The sequence below is a fragment of the Apodemus sylvaticus genome, chromosome 18 (assembly GCF_947179515.1).
Source record: "Apodemus sylvaticus chromosome 18, mApoSyl1.1, whole genome shotgun sequence".
NCBI lineage: Eukaryota > Metazoa > Chordata > Mammalia > Rodentia > Muridae > Apodemus > Apodemus sylvaticus.
In genome coordinates, this window is record NC_067489.1 from 5,371,606 (window position 1) to 5,395,993 (window position 24,388).

At 42.0% G+C, this 24,388-nt stretch overlaps 1 protein-coding gene across 1 annotated transcript in view; it reads right to left on the bottom strand.

Annotated features, from left to right (window-relative positions):
* The window catches only part of Nalf1 (NALCN channel auxiliary factor 1), a 548,015-nt gene extending 529,815 nt beyond the window's left edge, over window positions 1-18,200 (bottom strand). Inside the window, exon 1 of the mRNA XM_052162571.1 lies at window positions 17,256-18,200. Within this exon, the coding sequence (XP_052018531.1) occupies window positions 17,256-18,200 (945 nt within the window). The remainder of the gene's footprint in view (window positions 1-17,255) is intronic.
* Window positions 18,201-24,388: the final 6,188 nt, after the last annotated feature.

The following is a 24,388-nucleotide window of genomic DNA, read 5'->3' on the forward strand; positions in this document are numbered from 1 at the left end:
TATTCTAGCTAGCTTGCATAAAAGACACACAATCTCGGTATTTTATGTACAAACTGTAAGCCTAGATTATGCAGGTTTTGAGCTGTTCTGCCTAACATAGCAGCCATATTTCCCTTGTTATTTGCTATTTTATTCTCTCCCAGATTATCCTCAGGGACCCCTCCTGGCCACATGCTCATGATCCATCCAACCTCATGGGGACCCTCTCTTCTCTTCTTGGTCTCTCCTGAGACCTTTCATGAGGTCCTCAAGACCTTCCTTTCTCTCTTTTTCTACCTTCTCTCTGCCCAATCACAGGCTGTAGCCTTTTATTAACCAATTAACTTCAAATTGGGAAGCAGGGTTGTCATAACAAAGGTTGGTATATCTGAAAATCCCTTTGTCCTGGGACAAACAGATGTTGAGGTACAGAATTTAGCATTCGAATACATAGCAGCACCAGACCAACCCTCAACAAGATATAAATAACATGGAACCAAAAAATAATAAGTAAATAAATAAATAAATAAATAAATAAATAAATAAACATCCACATTTCTATTCCATCAGTTGTATTAATCAAAAGTTTGCAGCAACTTGTCAATTATTATTCTTATTTTCAAGTTGACCAGAATGCTTTCTGTCTTAGTCTTAATTTGGGGATCTATCAGAATGGTGCACCTTTCCAGGTTCCTGAGTCATAAATTAACCAGCAGGAAGCAGCAGGGACATATTTTTTCTATATTCTACTAAAACATATCAAATGATGCCCAAGAAGAAGGAAGAACAAAGTATGGATAGTCTGGTCTCTCTTAGAAGGGGAAAGAAAATATCCACAGAAAAAGATACAGAGACAAAGTGTGGAACAGAGTCTGAGGGAAAGACAATCCAGAGACTACCCCACCTAGTGATCCATCCCATATACAGTTACAAAACCCAGACACTATTATCATTGATGTTCACAAGTGCTTGCTGACCTGAGCTGGATATGGCTGTCACCTGGGAGGCTCTGCTAGTGCATGACAAATACAGAGGCGAACACTCTCAGCCAGCCATTGAACTGAGTACAGGGTCCCCAGTGGGGGAGCTAGAGAAAGGACCCAAGAAGCTGAAGGGATTTGCAGCGCCATAGGAGGAACAATGAAATGAGCTACCCAGTACTCCCAGAGCTCCCAGACACAAAAACATCAGCCAAATAGTACACATGGTGTTACTCATAGTTCCAGATGCATAGGCAGCAGAGGATGGCCTTGTTGGACATCAAAGGGAGGAGAGGTCCCTGGTCCTAGAAAGGCTCGATGCACCAGTGGAGGGGAATACCAGGACAGGGAAGCAGGAAGGGGTTGATTGGGGAACAGGAGGAGGGGAGATGGCTTATGGGATTTTGAGGGGGGGCAGGAAAAAGGAAATCATTTGAAATGTAAATAAAGAATATATCTAATAAAAAAAAAAGAAGAAGAAAAGAAAACAGGTGAAGGCAGCTTCAAGGCTGATTTTCCCGGCAAGGTTCTCAGATGAACAATTTATCTCTTCCTTTAAGTGGCCAGATTAAGGAGCACACAACCCCAGCACAGGCTATGGAGTAATTATGCTGCTGTTTGTTATTTTCAAACCCATAATTAGCCATGAAAAGGCATGTACAAATAAAATACTGTGTTTATATTTCTCATATGAAAAGCCCCGTTGTTCAACAACAAAGATATCAAACAGCATCCTTTATAGAACTAGTATTTTGTAATTATGTGACTTAGCACTAAGCATAATTCCAAGGGGAGACCTTGGGGGCACCATGAAGAGTATCTTCAGGCTTCGACTGCAGCCTTGATTTCAAGGATCTTAGTAGAATCTACTTTTCTCCTAGTTGCTGAAACCGAGAGCATTTGGGAAGGAAACTGAGTTAAGTCTTTTTTCGCTCGCTGACCCTCAGCACAGCAGCTCCTGGATGGAGCGATGTCTCCGCCCTTTCCTCTCACTCTCCTAAGCTTCCCTTCCATGTCCTCCCCACTCTTGCCTAAACAATCATCCTGTTTATGGGTAAATTCTGTGCCTCTTGCACATCCGTGTGAGTCACACACATGAAGTCGCTGATGATTTATTCCTCTTCTAACAAGGTGCACTGTGGGATATCTTTTATCTTGGTGACTAAATTACTATTGCTGTATAATAACAGGCCTCAAAGTATCCAAGAATGGCTTCCACTAGAGATCTATTTTTAAAAGGCAATATGCATTTGTCCCTCTACTGTGTGTCTTTTCTCCTGTAGGGTACAAAGACTATATACTATATACCACATTTCAAGAGGAAGGGCTTACACATCAAGATACTAAGTTGTTCTGTAGTGTGTCCAGCTTGCAAGGGTCTAAGCCTTGAGAAAGAACCTGTGTGATAATTTCACAAAGATACTTGTGTTCTCCAGAGCACCTACAGATCTTGGTCCCTCAGACCAACATGCTACACCCACCCATGCACAAGCAGTTGAGGGAGAGTCCTTTACTGTTAGCAGGAGACATTGGAGGGAATGTGGTAGATGAGTTATTTGTGAATTTTGTTTTAATGATGTGCTTCATTCAATGCATCTGTTAGAGACATGGTATTTCTTAACTAGAACAAAAACAGGCTCAAGGCATATAAAATAGCCCTATGTGGAAAAGGGATGATACAGACCAAAAGTTGATCTAACAGATAAGGGGTGACAGGAAGGACTCATGCTTAATTTTGTGAGTTCTCTGCTCTACTGTGGAAAAGATCAGGAGCTTAATATTGTCAACCACCAGGACATTTAAGTAATACATACATATGCATAAAGACAGTGTATTTTTCTGCAAACCATATATTTAACACGTTAATGTTTCTATGGCTCTTCTAACTTGTGAGACAAGGCACACAGCTGAGTGTTGCACAGGTCTGCCAGCTACCTCTGTTTAACATTACAGTGACTGCCAAACATAATGGCTCACACCTTGAGTGGCTGTGCTTGGATGAAGAGGCAGGCAGATCTCAAGGCCAGCCTGGTCTAAATCATGAGTTACCAAATACCCCAGGGCTACACAGAGAAACCCTGATCCAGATAAAACAAACAAACAAAAAATATTGTAATGATTAAGTTGTGAAAATTACAAAAATTTTTATTGTTAGGCTTTGGCTATCATCTATTTTAACTGAATATTGTGAGACTATTAGGCATCCATTTGATTAAGCCTTAATTACTAACATATATGAATAAATAGTGTATTTTATTTCCTAGAGTGATTCATAGATTTCTAGCAGGTACCAACCCCCTCAAAATCTATTAATAAAGCATCAGTTTCAAACTTTGTACACTCCCTGTCTCAGCTGTAACTGCTATCCTCTTTTTATGCTGCACACACAAGAAATCAAGAGTTAGGAAAAGCCCATAACATTAAATCGGTTTCTTCAGTTGGAACCGGGATTTTAAATTCCTACCTTTTAAAATGGTTTAAGATTCCAATTGCTTGTTTTAAAAACAAGAATTGAGAAATAATCCCTAAAAATTTAAGTCATTAAAAAAATGCTACATTTTTATCAGCACAATCCTATCATTAAAAACAATTTTAAATCAATATAATAGAATTAATTTTCATCAAGCCTTGGACAACATAATGATCAATGGGATTTCTTAATCTTCCAAATTTCAAAGTCATTTAGAAATGAGAAAGTATCAACGAATAAATAACACACATAAAGGTGATCATACATTCACTCAGTCAGTGTATCCTGTTTTCAAAACACTAGAGCTGAGCCCATGAGTACACATCAGGCAGGGGCTCTCCTCAGGCCAGAGAAATAGGAAGTTTAAGGCCATCCTGGACCACATAATGAAACCCTCTCTCAGAAATCCAAGGATTTGTAATATAGTTTGGGGGTCCAGAAATCTTGTAGGACACACTAGGCCCAGGATTCAATCCAAAACCCCCAAATAAAGAAGAAATGAAAATAGGAAAAACGGAATGAGGGAAAGGAGAGTGAGAGGACAGTGATCATGCGGGTCCAAACCTAGTCATAAGAACCACACACACCGAAAGGCTACTCAGATATTCTGATCATTTCAAGACCCAGTTTCTGAGATGGAGAAAAACTGCATCTTCAGCTGCATAACTAATAGCCGGCCACTTCAAAAATGAAGAGATACACAACCAATCAAAATCCAGAGAATAAGCCTGGCCGTAGTGGCACATGCCTTTAATCCCAACACTTGGGAAGCAGAGGCAGACACATTTTCTGAGTTTGAGACCAACCTGATCTACAGCATGAGTTCTAGGACAGCTGTGGCTACACAGAGAAACCCTGTCTCAGGGGGAAAAAAACCCAGAGAATAAATGATGTAGGGAGGGAAATGATGTATGGTCATGGTGTTTAGTCCCAGCACTAGAATCCTTATTGAAGAGAGTAGGAAAGCCACCTTTTCTCTAAGACTTCCTGATAGGTTATCTAATTTCAAGGGGTCAATAATAAACATAAGAGCAACACTAAGCGGATTGTGTGTATTCGCATATGTATGTGTGTATGTATATGTGTATATGTATATGATGTACGTGCATTTACATATGTAACAATAATAACTTAAGAAGGAAGAGTCTTCTATCACTTTGGACACCAGAGGATCATGGCTCACTGTATCAACTAAGCAGCGCTCATATCAACTCACAGATGGCCGCACAGGGCCTGCAAGGGTCTGCAGCAGGTACTTTGCGTATATATTATGGCTGTTTGGAGTTTCTGTAGGACCCTTTAACAGTAGGATTGGGCATGTCTCTGACTCTTTTGCCTACTCTTGGGGCTCTTTCCCAAATATTGGGTTGTCTTGTCCGGTTTCAATATGAGGGCTTTTGCCTTGTCTTATTGTATGTTGTTCTGTTACCTTATTGTGTCTCATTTGGTTGTTATCTCCTCGTGGAGGCCTGCTTTTTTGTGAAGGGAAAAAGAGGGAGAATGCAACTGGGGAGAAGAGAAGTTGGGGAGCTGGGAGGAGGGGAAGGAGGGAAAACTGCAGTCTGGGTGTGTTGTATAAAAAAAGAATCTACTTTCAATGAAGAAGGGCTGGGAGTCATGGATTTGGTAGAGAATAAGAGGAATATGTGTAGAGCTGGACTAGGTGAAAGGTGGGTTGAAATTATGTAAATATAGTACTTGTATATGGAACTCTCAAAACTAAAAATGGCAGACCAGACAACAAACACTTTCACTTCTAGACAGCCCACAGGATAGGTCAGATGAAACACTGCCAGTCCCACTGTGTAGGTCCTCTTACCCAGTCCCACTGTGTGGGTCCTCTTACCCAGTCCCACTGTGTGGGTTCTCTTCCAGTCCCACTGTGTGGTCCTCTTACCCAGTCCCACTGTGTGGGTTCTCTTCCAGTCCCACTGTGTGGTCCTCTTATTCTCTCCACTGTATTACTTGGACTTCAGTATGGTGCCAAGGCTTCAGGAGGTTTGTGTGTGGACCAGTTTTTGCCTTGTGTCTGAGCAGCCAGTTCCTCATTCTATGCAAGGGAATCCTGCTCTTCCATGGTTTAAAATTCAGACTAACCTTTTAAAGAACATTTGTTTTCCCCCAGATGACTCCCAATATCTTCTATGATTCATAAAGTTGAACTTATCTTCTTTGCCTTTAAAAATAAAATCCCCTCTGGAAACCAAGTTCATGATCTCTGCCCAGCATGTCAACTAGACTAGCAAAACAATGACTTGGATGTGAAGCTGATCAATGGCTGTGGTGAGGACAAAGTCTGTGGTGTCTGTCCCCTGCTCAGGTTTTAGGCAGTATGGAGGGTGACAACTCTATGAAGCCATCACTGTTTTCAGAGTAATCTGAGAGGAACATGAGTGGCTGGGAAAGAAGACCCAGTAGATACACTTAAAGAGATAATCTGCTCTTCCTCTCAGAGCTCGCCTGATCTAGGACAGACCTCTCAGACAAATGGCCCAGATCCTTCTGACGTGCAGGAACATGTTAATCTCCGACCTTAGGTTAGTGCAACAGCAGCAATAATAAAATATGAAAGAGCAAGTTTGTTACTTTTATGTGCAAAATTATTTTATGTTCTTTCCATTCTGGTATGATCCTCCCATCCATCTGCTTCATCCCTTCTAAAACAAACAAACAAATTGAAACCCAAATGACCATGAACACAAGATGGGTGCCAGAGTGGACAATAAACGTAATTTAAAACATCCCTATGTCACTGAGAGCCAAATATTCATAGGTTGGCATTCTTGGTCTGTCACAAGGAACTATGAGGCCTTTGCACATTTCTTATCCTCTCTCAGGGCAGGGTACCCACCCCATTTATTGATGATGGATAACTTGACCCTGGGTGTGGATGGTTGTGGGGAATGACTCGTGCCAGAGCCAGAATTTCAACCCACTGCCATCTGGCTCTTAATCTATGGGGCTGTTTTAAATTGCCTCATGGGAATAGTATATTCTGTACTCATAACATCTCCACAATACAGTTGCCCAAATAGGACCTGCATAATACAACACTAATAGACAAACCAATGTGAATGGGGGAAATCTCAGAGGGCCCCACTTAGATGAAGAGCTAATGGCTGCTAAGAAAGGAGAAATCTCTAGGAATGAGCCTCTCTCATAGGTTATCCAATCCCAAGTGGTCAGCCCTAAACATGCATATGCATATGAACAAAGCTAAATGGACTCAGGTGTGTGTGTGTGTGTGTGTGTGTGTGTGTGTGTGTGTGTGTGTGTTTAACAATAATAAAGAAGTTGATACTCTTAGAGGCAGTTGGGAGGCACAGAAGAGGTTGAGAGTAAAAAAGGAAGGGGCAGAAATATTGTAAACCCAGTACCCATGTATGGAATTCTCAAAACAATAAAATAAAATATATAATAAAATAAATACATTTATGAATTGTCTTTATGTGACTTTATGGTTAAGAAACAAGAAAAAGAGTGGAATTGCTTATAAAGTGACTTCAGTGTTGTAGACTCCACAAAGAAATTGCTATAGGGTTACATCTGTGTGTCAAAATTAAATGGGAAAAAACAGAGGGGAAAGATACAACTTCTCTATCTCACACACCCCAGGACCATGATGACCCTGAGTCCTACTTGCTCAAGAAAATTATTTGATGATGTAATAGAGATCAATATGAGTACAAGGCAGGAAGGACTGTGCTAATCAGATTGTAAAAACCTCAGGTTTTTACCTCTCCCAGGATAGGAATGTATGCTTGGCTTACTCATGTTTTCAATATTCAGACCAATAAACACAAAAACGGGAAATTGGGGCTGACATCCCACTGACATTGTTATGACCTCCCTGTCAGAGCTCAGTCTTCTCTTCATGTGACTTTACTATTGTTAGGAACAAGACATTAGTGTAAAACAAATAGCTGTTTATCCCCATGAAGGACTCTGTTTTCCACCTGGGACATTCTCACTAAAGTTAACATAGTGAGGTCCTAACTGTGAGCTTAAAAGGTCAGCAGGAACATTAGAGATATCTATCAACCATTTATCCCAAGTCACAGATGCGATGGAGGGTTATGGAGGACAGTACCCATGCTGCATCCCACTTGACAGTCTTCAGGAGCAAAGTGCTCCTGATCTTCCCCACATATCCCTCTGCACTGAGATCCTTTTATAGAACTGTTCTGTTGAGTGCAGACTGCACTGAAGGAACTCTGACAGAGGGTCTTTCATGTCCTTGAAGCAAGTAGAAGTGCTGATAGCAAAACTCTCCCACATGATCACTGTCACCAAGATAAAGGACCTTGTTGTGTCTTAATGTGTCTTTGCTTGCTCGTGGACATCACCCCATTCATGAGTAGAGCATAGATGAGTCTTCTTCTGACCCCATGTTGTCCTCTGTGTTCAGACACATGTTAAATCTGCCATGTCTAGTGAGCCTGGTTCAAAGCCAAGGCCATCTGCTATTAGACTTCTTTTCCTACTCCACAGTCAAAAGAATACTAATTATTACAAACCAAGAAAATGTGTGATACAGCAAAGAACACCAAATTTAACAAGTACTATGCAAGTAAGTATAGTAGGTCAAAGTTCTGGACACAATCTCCAACAATATATCTGGATGCACCTGACCTTTTAATTCCTATCAAGATACATCACCTAACACTTTCAAGATTAATCCTGCGATCGAACTGAGGAGGTGGAGGATAACACTCCAATCACCCTCACCTCTCCCCTCTAGATGGCTGTCCAACTTGTTTAAGTCACCTACAGGAGCTATTCAGAATGAAATACAACTTGTGTTAATTTCTAATATAAAATAATAACAGCAACAAAGTACAGTACAACATTCTTATTTCAGCCAAGGTCTTGCATAAGATTCTTATTGGCGGTTACTCAATAATTCAGTTGCCTTTCTCAGAAAGCGAAACAGAGGCCTGTACAACACATCAGGATTACTTTTATGGGTATTGAAATGTCTACTTAAAACCTGCAAATGGGCAACCATGGGTGACCAAAAATTTTGTCAGACTTTAAGTGAGGGCAACATTTGTTTTTGCCCTGTTTGCCATGGGTTTTAATGTGTTGTTACCATTCATTGGGAATCACTACATCCTGGTTAAATATTTTCATGTAAACAGAAGACATGTTCTATGGAAGAGATGAATAGAGTCCCTGTTGTCAGTCTCTGAGGCAGCATCATGTAACTAGAAAATAGTGAAACCAGGAAATTAATGCAAGCCTGCACTCAGTCATCTAATCATCCCTCTACACTTCCCTATTAAACTCAAAGCTGGTTTTTGCTATTGAAATATACAATTTAGTGGGCAACACATTCCTAAAGACAGTAACTTTAACAGCATATGCTATATAATGGTTAATTTCATACTTAAGACCAATCAATATTTTACATTACTTTGAAATGAGATTTATATTTGATGGAAGTATATTCTAATATATATATTATATAGAATATATAATATATAGAATATATATCTAATATATATAAAGTTATGTTTATTTTTTCAACCACTGCAAGTAAATCATTGTTTCTTTTTAAAAATCGTAAGTGGTAAGAAGGAAGGAATCTGGATGTGAAAGAACATACTCATCATGTGATCACATCCCTTCTGAAAGCTTTAACAATGATTGCCATACAACACTCTCCACACTGAGGAGGAAATCAAGAACAACCAATATCACGTTCATTTCGCTGTAAGTGGTTTCCTGGAGGACGCTGACCTCCATTCATTCTCTCTTTCCTCTGATGAACTTAATCAAAGTATCTGGATTTGTCTTCATTCACCATCAACTTACACCTTCTCCCATAACCTCTTGGCTTATGTTCTTATCATATACTATCATATAGTAAATATACTAAATCATAAATGCTAAATTATGTTCTTATCAATACTTGGTGACAAGTATAAGGTCACCAAGACACAATTTGTCAAATTCATTGACCTAATTTAAAACATATTTAAATTTGGTGAGGATTTGTGTGTGTGTGTGTGTGTGTGTGTGTGTGTGTGTGAGAGAGAGAGAGAGAGAGAGAGAGAGAGAGAGAGAGAGGTGGGAGGCATATTCATGTAGACTGCCCACAGCACACAACATGAACGTGAAGATCAGAGGACAACTTGTGGATCTGATCTGGTCCTCCTCTTCCACAACATAGGCCCTGGCATTGACTTGAGGCAGTCAGTCTTGGTAGCAAGCACCTTTACCTACTAAGACATTTACCAATCCCTCCCTGACCTAAATGTCTGTTCTTCAATGTATAGCACTTTTAACTAACTCTGTGTCCTTCTCAAAATTATTTTCTTTTTTCTCAACTTTGGGTTTGAAATGTTCCCCGAAGATCCATCCAATAGAAGCTTGGTTCCAAGCTTAGCCTGCTTGGGAAATGGTGGAATCTTCAAGAGATGAAGTCCAGAGAAGGTTTCCTAGGCCTTGGCAGTGTGTCCTTAAAGAGAAAAGGGAGCCAGCCTCTGTCTTGTTTTTCTTTCTTTCTCTAAATATGCTAGGCAGGAGGCAAATGACTTTTGACATATGCCTGCTCTGCCTCACCAGAGGCCAACACCAACAAAGCCAGCCAGCCATGGGGCTTACCTGACAGGGCAGACATAAGGGTGGAAGGAAGTGGTTTCTGATGTAAACATCTCTAAGCCCTGTTGCCTGCTCCTAACACTTGGTGTCTGGGTCATCAACAATATAGTCTAGGAGAGAGAATACCATAACACCACTGCCCTTTACAGCTTAGTTAAGTTTGCATTTAAAATTAACAAAGTCTGTAACAGTTCAGTAAGAAAAAGACCAATCCATTTTTAAGAGAGTTGCAGAGAAGAAAGAATTCTAGTCTTTAGATTTCCCATGAGACCATTTCCAGTAGGACACACAGATCCATTTCCAAGTGGCAGGCAAAGACATGCTGGGTGACAGCAAGCAGAAACAGCAACAAGAAGAAAGGAAACCCAAAGGACCAAGGCTAAAGTCATAAACATTCATTCATCCCACACAAAAGTGGAGACCCCATTAACAACATCAAAGCTATCCTTAAATATGAATGGAATAGCAATGGATGATAAGATATTAAGTTCAGGGATCACTACCATAGCATCTTGCTTATAAATACCTGAGTATAGAAGCAGACTGTCAAGAAGCCTGGGAATAAATCATTATCACTTACAAATAAATATTTCCATACCTCTAGTATAATATATAGCTTATACTATTCACTGCTTACAACCTTATGTTCTTTTGAATATTAAATATCAGAGTACATTAGAATATGTCATTTAAGAAGTATATTAAATATGTGATTAAAATGATGGCTATTCATAATTACTTCCAGAGGGAAGAAAGTATGTCCCGAACTAAATCAACCCATGTTCATTAGCAGTGTGTGTCTTTAAAAAAAGACTATATATGAATTTGTAGTGCTATAGAAAACAGCCAAAAAAAAAAAAACCCATGGCCTATTAACATTATTTTTTAAAATGTCAAAAATGAAAGATTTTCCATGTCGAATGAAGCAAGTAGATGAGGAAGGAACGGGTATGAGCTGAAGGAAGTAACACAGAAGGCCGCCAGGTTGCCTTGGAAACCATCCATACACTTCAATAAAGTCCAGGGTCTGTATATTCCAATCTGATAGAATTAGAAGAAGAAGAATGAAGTGGGTGCATCTCCAACATTGTTACTGAAGTTCTGCAGTCCAGTGTTCAACCCGTTCTGTGAACATGGGTGAGGACTTGACCCAGCAAGAAGCCAGGCCTCAGGCTGGCATTTTCATAACCAGCTATTTCCAAAGCCCCAAGATTGTTCTGCCTTCTTACCTCGCCTGGCATCAGGTAGCTCACTACACATCTTTTCCCTTGACCTCCTCACTAGCCTGCTGCCCCCGAGCCTCTGTGTACATGATACCTTTCCACAAAGTATTTGGCTGGTTCAACTTTTACTGCAATTGTTATGCACAATGGAGACATAAGGACCAAAAGAACTGGGCTGAGTCTATTACTCACTGATTCCATTTTAAACACACCCAGGCACATGACACACATCAGATAAAAGACATCAGAATCTCTAGATGTCAGGGTTTCTAAAGATGGCCAGGGTCCTCCAACATGGCCCCATGGGCACTGATGTACACTCTATGTCCAGTGACATTGAAGAATTATCTTTAAGACCTAAACCAATACAAGCATCAAAGTGCTTGGAGCATTATAGGATTGACATTTTTAATGAAAAATGAAATTAAAGCATCAGCTCAGATAACCCAAACCAAAATATTATGTTCCTTGAAACAGTTATTTATATGTTGTTCTTATATAGGAAGTTCAGCAAGAAAAATTAACATAGTGATTTAGAGTTTCCACATGAGGGAGTATGGGGCTGAAATCTCTGCTAGGTTTCCTATTCTTCTGCACTTTAACTCACCTTGCATAAGCAAACACTGACCTCATCCAAAAAAAGTGATTAAAACCAACATACATCAGCATCTAGGTTATGTCCTATATAGCGTCTAATCTGACCCAGTTACAAGTCTGGAGTAAAAACATGCTTCTCAGTCTAGAATACTGCAGACAATTCATATTGAAGCATATTTTTTTCTATAAGGGGGAGGGGAATGCCAATGATAAATCAGCAATTACAAAATATATTTCTAAAACCACAAATCTGAGTCATAAAAAGATCTTGATGGTATCTTTGACTTTAAAGCGGTCCTATTAATCTGCATGACCAGACCATCTGATCCAGTAGAAAAATCATTCAATTACAAACAAGACTGAGCATAATAAAGTAGCAGAATCTAAGTGGAAATCTATTCCTCGACATTGACATGTGTGCAGTCACAGCAAAATAATGTGCAGGTTAAAACATGGAATGGAAGCAGTTTTAAGGTACTGGATTTTTCTTTCCAGAAACTGTTTCCTGGTGCTGGAGAGAATAGTCAGTTGTTAAAAACACTTTCTGCTCTTTCAGAGAACCTTGATTCAATTTCCAGCATCCATACAGTATCTTTTGACCTGTGTAGAAGCTTAAGTGCACATGGGGCGCGTGCGTGTGTGCGCCCCATGTGTGCGCACACACACACACACACACACATTAAAATGAATAAATATTTTTTAAAAAACATTTCTCTATGACGTTTAAGAACACAACATCAAAATAAGCAAGAATACATGCTATCATTATCCTAGTTTGCATTTCTGTTGCTGTGATAAAACACTGACCAAATTCAACTTGGGAAGAAGTGGGTTATTTAGCTTACATTACTATGTCTCAGACCACCATCAAGGAAGTCAGAACAGGAACTCAACGAGGGAACCTGGAGGCAGGAACTAAAGCAAGTCCATGGAGGAACAGTGATTACTAGCTAGCATCCAGACTCACAATTTGGCTCTTTGCTGTTGATACTTTGTTTCCAACCCAATTACCCAGTAAAAGAAATCTCAACTCAATCAGTAACAATACAAGCTATAAGCCTAGATTGGGCAGATCTCCCACTACACTACTCTATTCCCATCTATATTATCCTGTATAACTTGTGGTTTCTCCAGGCCATGAGTTTCTCTCTCTGCAGCCTCTTTGTAGATTCTCCCCCCCCCCCCCCCCCCCCGTTAGCTCTTCCCCCATCCTGTTGATAGCTCCTCCCCGTTCCCAGGCAAAATCATTTTTCTCCTCCCCAAAATCTCAGCTCCTCCCCCTTTCTCCTGCCCAATCACTGGCTCAAGCCTTTATTTGAAAAGTTAAAGTGGGGGAGGTTCACAACTCCTCAAGTGCAGGCCCTCTAAGGAGTGAAATTAGCATTAAAATACAAGCCAGGGGTATCCACAACACTTCATTATACACCCTAGGCCTACCTTGGGATGGCAACTCCTACATCAATTACCAATCAAGAAAATGCCTGGGAGACATGCCCAAAGGCCAATACACTGGAGGAAATTCTTCAACTAAGGGTCTGTCTTCCCTGGTGCTTCACATTGACAATGAACTTTAGCCATCACCGGAACTGTTTTGTCTGCTCACTTGTATCAAAGTCCACAGCTCTGTGACTTCAAAATGGGTGGCACTGTGAGCAACTTGAGCGATTCCGAATGAAAAGGAAAAATCTAAAGAATTAGGGAAACTTCAAGCTCATTGCCATGAGGCAATGTTTAGTCTGTGTTTGCTAAATGCAAACAATTAACAAGCATAATATGATGAGATCATAAAAATAAAGCAATGAGAGTCCATGTGTTCTTGGGGCCCCAAAGATGACAATTTACACAGACATAACTGATCTTTAGATTTTGCCATGTCCTATGTTAGAATTCAATCTCAAATATGTGATCTCTCATCAAGTATCTGAAAGTATCTTAGGTAAGTAATGCTGTCAGTGGAACAAATGCTTACAGGTAACACAAAATATACGTCACCCCAAACCTCATGTACATAGGATACATTTTCCAGAATGCTCATGGTTTAATTTAAAAGTGTAATAAGAAGAGAAAAGCTTGTAAAAGTCAAGCATGAAAATTATATATATTTGTAAATTGGAGCTTGAAAAATGTCATTTTTATATTGTCTAACTTGGAGATTTTGATGTTTATCAGATTCTTCTTATATGCTGAAGGCTCTGTCTTTGGATAATGCTGTGAACTATGGGAAAATTACCCAAAGCTTCTGCTACCCAGTTTACGTAATATAGAACTTTAAATGATAAAGTATTAGTTTCATATTTATACATTTGTACATTTCTTCCTAAATGCCAATATTTGCTTTTTAAATAAAAGATAGCAAGTCATTTATCATGATGATTAAAAAATAGTACACCAGAGTAGAGAATTTTTTCTAATATGTTATGTGAGTTTTCTAAAGTAAAATGGTTCTCTTTGATCTCTTCTTACTATAGCTCAAGACAAACAAACTTAAACAAACAAAACCAAAACCAAACAAACAGAAGAGAACAAACCAGAAGCTATTTTACAGCAATGCTGGCCTGGTGTGGAATTTGCAATCCTCTGGTTCACCCTCCACAGTGATCGAGTTCCTGATATATATGGTAATGTTCATTGTTCAGTCATATGAGATGTGATTTGCAGACGTTTTAAATGCATGACTGGTCCAAACTGGTCCACCCCTTCCCAAATAAAAGCTCTTTAAGAAATTTACATGGAATTTTAATTTAATCCACTCTTATTTTATAGAGTATATTTCTAATGGGGGGAAATATGAAACTAAATTCAATAATATGCTTAAAAAGTTAGATGTCATTGAAGCAAATCAGTGAAAAAGTTAACATGTTTCTCCTAAAATATAAATACCATTAATTTATGCTACTAATAGGATTTTATATGTCTTATCTATAATAAATATATTCATAAACCATTAAAACTGCATTTTGTGAGTATGTTAGCCACCATGGAGACACATTGTGTTTACTTTTAGACACAATGTGTCAACCTTTTTAGACAGCCTATCCTTTTAGCTAATCTCTGGCTTTGTAACTGCCAAAGGGGGTGGCATGAATTTGAGGAATGATTTTTTACATGAATTTGAAGAAAGATCTTGACTGTAGTCATTGTGCAATAGCAATTGCATTGAAATAAGAGTGCTTTTTAGAAATTCAGCTATAATCTTCAAAATCAGCAGTCACGTTAAACCAACTTTCATACTTTGTATTAAGGTATACATATGGCTTTTTCAGAATCAGAGAAATTATTCATTAAACTAAGGAATTCACATGTATCATTTTCTATGCCTAACCAGTTAGTTTACTTAAACCAAGTATGCTAACACTTTCAACTTAAATTCACATATTTTTTAAACCATCTATTATAAAATTATTATATCCTACTGGCAAAAGTAATTTGCCATGTCTCTACCACCAAAAAGTGAATGCATGTTACCAGGGCATCTCCAGTAATAAATTCTGCTGCACTGAGAAATACAAGTATATCTGTTTACTTTTCAGTACAAAGAGAAATGGCTTTTTAAAGTTAAGACTTTATAGTGCTAACAAATTCTACTTTATCCAAAAATATGAGTATTGTCTTAGAGTACCTCATAAAAGATTTACAGTAGACATTTCCATTATGACGATATAAATTCCATGTTGAGAATTAATTCAGATGAAGAGAAAGAGAAACGTGATATATTTGCACACTTCCTCTGAGGTAGGGAATGACTCCATTCCACTGACAGCACAGACTCTCTTTCAAATACTGAGTTAATCAAATTAAAATTACAAAGCACATCAGTGAGCGCTCACTGTCAAGGGAACGTGCAAAGTCAAATTTTCATCATGGCCCCTAACTGTAAATTATCGGAATCTATGCCATACTTTTACTAGTCGTGGGATTATCTGTCATTTCCTTATCTTAATGTTTCATGCAGCAGCCCCATCAGGACAAATAACAGTGCATTAGTCATTCATTGTTAGTTTCTGTCATTAACGATGCTTTTTCTTCCTACGAATGAATTATGGGCATGTTCAAAACATACATAGAGAACTTAAATGTTGTTTTATCCACTGAAATAAAATTTTCATCAATGTGATAAACTGACTATTTTTAATGACAGTCCAAAGTTTCTGATCATAAAAAAAAGGAAAGAAATAAAACCTATAATCAAGGCTAGCTTAAGTTTAGATAAACTATAGGTGTGGCTTAGAGCTGAGCTCTTCTGGCTTCACCTAAGAGCCCTGAGTTAAGTAGCACACTCCTTTGGTCTGTGTGACTCTTGACCCATCCTCCACAGAAAGCAAGGGGAGGAGGCCCTTTGAGCTCTGGGGGTTGGGGACGTCGGAAAGGGAAGAAAAGTTATGTCTCTAATTTCTTTTGAAACAACAATACAATTTTCTTGTGTGTGTGTGTGTGTGTGTGTGTCTGTGTTTTAATTGCTTGGAAAAGCTAACACCCACACCTACAAGATCTTGTCCTCATGTCTTCCCAGCTAAAGGTCACTGCAGCCTCTTCATCTTTAGGCCTCTCTTGGACGAGCCCCGTTTCAGCACCACGGAGAGCGGCACCTCCAGCAGCCCAGGATGCACACACCATTTCCAAGAAACTTGCCTAGACTCCCCCTTTGGTAATCATAATCAGCAAGGTCACCACAGTCCTTGTTGATTACAATATAATGTGCTAACTGTTTCTCCGAATTTTATCTCATAGCATCAAAGATGTGTCATTTGCTATTTCTTCAGAGTATGCAAAATAAAAGCAATTACGTAAGGTGTATGATTGCCAGTTTAACATTGAGAATCAATTAATAGCTAATTACAACCTTCTACTCATATGACAGGCCTGTACTACACAGATGTCTAAGAGAAAACAGGAAGTTTAAAGAGAACAGGCCTTCAGACTTACTGAAGAACAAGAGCTAGCCCACAAACCCACAAAATGTGTACATTTGGCTGCTTTCCTCCCTACATCAACAACTACACTTTCTCTTGTTCCTCTGGCCAACCAACTTCATTATGTTAGAAGTGGAGAAATGATGTAGGCAGATTCACCAGAAGATCCCTTCTGGCTACCTGCGTGCATTGGTCCTCTCTCTATTTCCCTGACTAGCAGTAACAGAGAACGAGCCAACTGCAAAGCTCGAAGAAACAGCTCAAGCCTTGACTTTGTTATCTTAGAAGATGGACTTCTCTGATGTACCAAGAGCGAGAGCTGAAAAGAAGGCTTCGGGCCAACAGCACCCTACCAGATGTCCCCAACTCCATCAGAAAGTCAAGTTCTCATAGCCAGATCAACAATGATTAAACTTACAAAACCAGAGCCAGATAGAGGAATCGGACAAGAAAAAGCCACAGTGGAGGGGAAAGGAACCACTATCCCTACCTTGCAGTCCTCAGGACAGGACTTCACCGAGTACTCATCGGACTGTAAGTACTTATGCAGCACGCTTTCAAACTCTTCGTACTTCTCCTGAGCGTGGTGGTCGTAGTCCTGATAAGCCTCGATGCACTGTCTACACGTGGTCATCTCACCGCCCTCCGTGAGCACCACGTCCAGACTGCAGTTCAAAGTGCTGGGACTGGACAGCCCCGAAAACAACTCCCAAAGTGTGTAGGAATTACAAAACGAAAGGTAAAAATCCGACAAGTTCCACAACGGAGTTGGCCGCGAGCCCCTGGACGACTGCTCCTCCCCCGCGGCCGCCCCCCGACTCCAGTTCCTGGCGCACACGGCGTCCGCGCTCTCCACGGTGAAGCACTGGCCGGAGGAGGCGCCCTGGGGGTAACAAGTCTCTAGGCGCCACACCGGCTTGGCAGAGTTTCCTAGAAAAAGAGCCCTGCTCCGGTTGTTCTTGCCTCGGTTGCCCTTGCTGCCGCCGCCGCCGCCTCCCGGGGAGGGGGGCAGGGTGGGGGACGAGGAGGCGGAGAGGAGTCTGTGTGCCTGGGCGGCGGGCGAGGACTCCCCCATGCTGGCCAGGAGCGCGGGCCAGGAGGGCTCCTGCTGTCGCTGCCTCTGCTGCTGTCGCTGCCGCTGCTGCTGTCGCTGCTGCTGTTGCTGCTGCTGTTGCTGCTGTTGCTGCTGCTGTTGCTGCTGTTGCTGCTGCTGTTGGTGATGCTCTTTGTCCCGGGTCCGGGTCAGCTTGGCCTCGGCGCAGAACCACAAGTGATCAGAGAGCAGGACTGTGAAAAACAAGAGAGAAGCCAGAGACAGTCGCCATTTCTGAGCCCGCTCTGAATCGATGAACGGTTTTTCGTTCTCCCGGGGTGCTGCCAACCAGATTTTTAAGCCGTCGTCATACTGCCGACACATCCAAGCACCCCTGGTCATATTTTGGGAACGCACAGCCCTGGCCGACTCCACCGTGAGGGCTCCTGTGCCGGTGTCACCACAATATGCATTGACTTAAAGGGTTTAATTTCCGTATCCCCTCCTCCCGTTTCTTCTCTCTCTCTCTCTCTCTCTCTCTCTCTCTCTCTCTCTCTCTCTCTCTCTCTCTCTGCCTACATAAATATTACCATACTTTGGAGGAAGATCTTGCTTCCGACCTAATCATCAGCCGACCCCATCCCCTGAAGAGTGGGAGACAATAAGAGAGAGAGAGAGAGAGAGAGAGAGAGAGAGAGAGAGAGAGAGAGAGAGAGAGACGCGGAGGCTGGTGCTGTGCTGGCCGGTGGGGAGGCTGAGTGCGGGAGGTGATGGTGGTGGAGGTGGCAGAGTGGCTGGCGCTGCTCCTATCACCCCGGCATTGTCAGCGCGCGGGTCCCCATGGCCCAGCTGAGGACAGCCCGCTCTCCCCTGCCAGGGGCATGCCGCGTCTCTGCTGCCCACTGACGGCGACCGGAGCGCCTCCCCTCCTCCTCTCCTCCTCCTCCTCTTCTCCTCCTCTTCCTCCTCCTTCCTCTCCGTCGCTGGCTTCTCCTCCGCCTCCCGCGCCTACTTCGCGCTGGCTCTCCCCGCGCCCCGAGCTTGGGCGGCCGCCGGCGGGGCTGTCCCTCCCCCCCACCCCCCACCCCGCGCTCCGACTGTCGCCGCGGCCGCTGCAGGTCTGCCCGCGGGCGCCGCCGGGGGCCGAGTCTCCTGCTCTGGGCCTCCGGAGGCCACAGTCATCTTCAGTCCCCGGGCTAAGTTGCCGCCATCTTCGTCCTAGAGGCACACTTTTTTGGGGGGAGCACTGGATTTTGCGTCATCTTCTCCCGCCCCGAGGTCTCTCCATCCTGGTGCAGTGACAGCGGCTTAGCCCGGGGAGGAGGACTAAGACGCGCCCGGGCGGCGGCTTGGAGACCCACTGTCTGCCACCACTCCGGGTCCTGTGCACCCAGGCTTTTGCCCAGGGGTTGCGATTCCTCCCCACTTTTTATTTCAGAGTCAGGACCTGGGCCGAGTGGCCAAGGCTGCTGTCCTGGGTCTCCAGCTTCTCCTACCCCGCTGTCCAGGGGACAAGTCCAAGACACCAGAGGGCAGCTAAGAGGTCCCTGTTGGGGACAAGGGACTGGGTATCATTTCCCTGGCTAGACAATCTTCTGCAAGACAAGGATTTTAGGGGAGGGGCGAGGTGACTTTGCAGAGTCAGTCTGAAGGCTCTTTGGGTCTCTAGAGAGCTCCATTGCGTTCGGGTTTTGTCCTAAATCGGTTTTATGGGTCAGAAAGGGTGCGGGGTGTGTGTGTCTGTGTGTCTGCCTGCACGGTGCTGCTTTCCCGGCCCTGTGTGTGTGCTGCAGCTATGACCACATTGTACTCCATGTCTGACCATGTTTTCTCCTCCAAAGTAAACGGTAACAAAAGGTCGCCACAGCCCCGGGAAAGCACACCACCCGCGTTAAGCTTGAGGGCCCTAATCTCGGAGGATTCCTGCAGAGGACCCCTAGGGCCCTGGGGCATCTGCTCTCTGTGCCTGCTGCCCAGCCCGCTGGGTGGGCTCCTCTGCGCTGGGACTTCCGCAGCGCCCTCCAGGCTGGCACTACAGTCCAGGGCTCTGGTGCCCCTTAGTGTTGGCTGTAGGAGTTCCAGGAAGGGAAAGGCAGACACTGACTGGGAAAACCTGGGGTCCCCTGGTTTCCGGCCTGACAGGGTGGGGATGTCAGAGGCAAACCTCAGTATCCTGAGGTCTGGGTAGCTCTTGCACACTGCCCAGGTCCCAACCTGAGCCCAGAGCGCCAGACTAGAGGATGCCAGGTGCTCTCTCTGGCCACCAGGCACTCTTAGCAGCCACTCTCTTCCCCTGTATCCCCAAGCCAAAGCACATTCGAAAGAGCCTGCTAGATGCCCTGAATCCTAAACAAGTACCCCAAGAAACCAAATGGAGGGATCGACATTGTTTTTTTCCTACCAGAGGAGCTGTGGGCGCTGGGAACACAGAAGGACGGGAGAATTTCAAAGGGGAAGTTTAGCTCATTCTTTTCACTATACTAATTTTGCATATTTAAATTAGATTCTGTGTATGCACACATATGAAACTATACGTAATGTCCCCTAGGAACTGAGTTCAGTTTGACAAACGGTTTATGCAGAAATGCCAGGTGAGGGTTTAATAGGTCATTTAAGTACATTCTAGTACTTTGGTTTTTATTTTGTTGATTTTTTGATTCATGTTGGAATGTTTTTCTCCAAACATAATTTCAATAAAATATTGTTTGTTAACCGGTTCATCAAGAAGCTCTCTGTACTTATACATTGTGCCCCATGGCCAGCGTCTCATTACAGTGTAGGTCTATACACATGGGCATTATATATACCCTCAATCATGTTGTACTAGAATGGCATGTGTGTTATAGGATGTAAACACAATCAAATGGAAAGTGAAAGTCATAACCGAGTCAGGCACAGTAGCATGGGACTCTACTTTAAGCTTTTTCATACATGAAGGAGGGGCAGTCACTTGGGCATGGGGTTCCTACCAGCCTGATGCAGCATAACAAGACTGTCAAAAATGGTCTAAGTGATTCCAAAGGCATCTCTAATCCCTGTTTGCTCTCTCTGCCACCTCTGTGTCCTGTTCATCTTAGGTGATAAAGCCTCCCTTCTGTGAATATTTACTAACTTGGCATATTAGAATGCTGATTGTAGAATTGATAACCATATTTATTGAGTAGTAAGCATTCTTTCCCATATGCCATACTCCTGCCCCTCATGCTGCCTTGCTAATTTGAGTTCAGATGCATGGATTTTAGTGAGTTAAATGAGTAGCTTGCCTCTGGATGCTAGCTGAAGATTCAGTCAGAAGAGGAAATACAGCTAGGAGAGAGAGGAAACACAATAAATGAAATTAAAAGACTATACTTCTCCAACCAGTAAAAGACATTCCAATTATTTTTAGCTGCATTATTATGCAGATATAGCTAAATTACATCTCAAACAATAATTCTATGATGCTTAACACTAAGTTAAAACAATAATGCTTATACTTGATCTTGTAATAGATGGGAGTTCATTCTTTATTTTTAGAAAACAACCTGGGCTTTTCTTTTCACACTTCTCATGAATTGAATAGTTTAAAAAAAAATGAGACAATTTTCAGGATGTAACTCTGCAAAAGGAAGTCATTTCTTCGTTCGCTGGCCAATGATGGCTCTAGAGTGAGGAAGGGGAGCCTGGGAGACTTTGCTTATCTGAGGACCACTCAGTGAGTGCAGAGAAGCCAGCCAGCCCAGACCAGGGGATGGAGAGCTTGCTGGTTGAGTGACAGCTTGATGCACTGCAGCACTCCAGGGCCTGCAAGCAGAGCTGGAGGGGGACCAGGATTGAGACACTACTGGCAGCAGTGGCTGGGATCCAGGAGTCTTCCTTTAGAAAGTAGAAAGCTCATTATGAAGAATGGTAGGGGAAAAACAACAGAGAAACAAACAAAAATTACCTCCAAGCCAAAAGCAAGCCAACAAACAGCATCAACAAAATACCTCAAAGGTGGGGATCAAACACTAGTGCAGAAACCCTAGGATGGTCCATGAGGAGGAGACAGAGAGGGTGGGAAGACGATAAGCTGGGCTCTGTGCGCAGCAAAGTGCTGCTGCTGCTGCTACTGTTATTATTATTATTATCATTATTATCATTATTATCATTATTATTATTATTATTTCCCAGAAGGCACTGGGACTTGTTGAGGAGACAGATGTGAGAATTTGAATGTTCTTTCTCATTGACTGCACTGTGCAGTTAATGCTAAATCAAAACAAGAAATAGGTTCAAACTCCTTTCCGGCCAGACCAGTACATGCTGATCCTCATCAAATAAAATACCGCACACTGGAAGAGAAAGGCAAATGGCGTGTCTGGGTGTGAGGTTCATTTATCAGGAGAAGTGGGCTGTGGAGTCTAGAAACTCCCACACAGGTTTTACCTCGGAGTGTGACTAACTGCACAGAGGAGTCTCATAGCACCAGCGTGTTTGAGAAGTCGCCTAGTAATAGAGTTGCAGATGCCTCCCATCTAGGAGTTGGGTTTCAGGGCAAATTCTGTACACCTCTGTTTTCCCCTTACAAAAATAAAAGACGTCTTCCCGAACATTTATCTTCACCATTACCGTGAAAGCACATTAACGATTTCACTCTGGGAGACCAAACTGAAAGAAAAGAAGAAGAAAAAAAGCCTTTTGAAATGGCAAAAAAAACTATATTATTATTATTTTATTTATATACTTCTCGATTATACTGTTTTATCTTAGATAATGAAAAGCAGAATACATAATTTGTTTCAATAGTATGTCTTTAAAATTATTGTAGGCCTGTTCAAAATACAGTTGTCTTTCTCTTTCCTATTCGATATATTTTTTATTTACATTTCAAATGATTTCCCATTTTCTGGCCCCCCACTCCCCAAAAGTCCCATAAGCTCCCTTCCCTCCCCCTGTTCTCCCACCCACCCCTTCCCACTTCCCTGTTTTGGTTTTGCCCTATGCTGCTACACTGAGTCTTTCCAGAACAAGGGGCCACTCCTCCGTTCTTCTTGTACCTCATTTGATGTGTGGATTATGTTTTGGTATTCTAATTTTCTAGGTTAATATCCACTTATTAGTGAGTGCATACCATGATTGATCTTTTGAGACTGGGTTACCTCACTTATTATGATGTTCTCCAGCTCCATCCATTTGCCTGAGAATTTCATGAATTCATTGTTTCTAATGGCTGAATAGTACTCCATTGTGTATATATACCACATTTTTTGTATCCATTCTTCTGTTGAGGGATATCTGGGTTCTTTCCGGGTTCTGGCTATTATAAATAGGGCTGCTATGAACATAGTGGAGCACGTATCCTTATTACATGTGCTGTCTCATATGCTGTATTACATGCCTTTGCCCTTCCCTCTACTAAATATCAGAAAAATAAAAAAAAGAAAAGAAAAGAAAAAAAATCATCTTCTATTAAAACCCATTATTAAGGTTTTCCTTTTCCACTCTGAATAATTCTAGATATCACACATTGATGTGCGCCCTCTATTTCTCTTACATAGTTTATGAGTCACAATAGATTCCTGTTACATTCATTTTGTTAAAAAAGAAAGAACAAGGCAGTGTTTTCAGCATTCAGATACTGGGGGGAATCAGCACCACTGTGACTCCTTCATAGTACGATTAACTTGTGGAGTAAGCATGTGCCAGTACAGACTCAGTTTTCCCGTTCCATGACTTGGGTTTAGGGAACAAATTCAGGTCATTAGGCTTGGTGGCAAGGACCCTTACCTGCTGAACTCCCTAGGCAGGTATCCTAGCTAGGGTTTCTATAGCTGTAATGAAACACCATTTCCAAAAGCAAGTCAAGAGAAAAGAGATTATTTGACTTACACTTCCACATTATAGTCCATCACTGAAGGAAGTCAGGACAGGAAATCAAGCAGAGCAGGAACCTGGAGACAAGAGCTGATATAGATCCCATGGAGGGGTGCCACTTACTGGCTTGTTCCTCGTGGTTTTCTCAGTCTGCCTTATTTTATAGAACCCAGGGCCAAGGAGTCCAGGGATGGCACCACCCACAATAAGCCAGGCCCTCCCCCATTAATCAGTAGTTAAGGAAGTGCCTTACAGCTGGATCATACAGAGGCATTATCTCAATTGAGGTTCCCTTCTGTCAGATAACTCTAGCTTGTGTCAAGTTGGCATAAAACTAGACAGCTCAGCTGCCTAATATGTCTACATTTTAAAAAGATGTTAGGTATAAAGTGCTAACAAAGAATTTTAATTATTGATAACTAAAATGTAAATGCATTACTTTTAATTATTAAGATAAATAAGGGGCTGGGGATATTGCCTGGATGGTAAAGCGCCTGCTGTGAAAGTGTGAGGACCTGATTCCAACTTTGAGCATCCACATGCATATACACGTGCACATTCACACATGCACAAACATACACACATGTGCACACATGCACACACATGCATACACAAATGCATATACACTCACAATGCACACACATGCTCACACTGCCATGCACACACACTCATATACACATATGCATATACACATACATATATGCATGCATACACACATGGACATATACCCACACATGCATACACCACACACACTT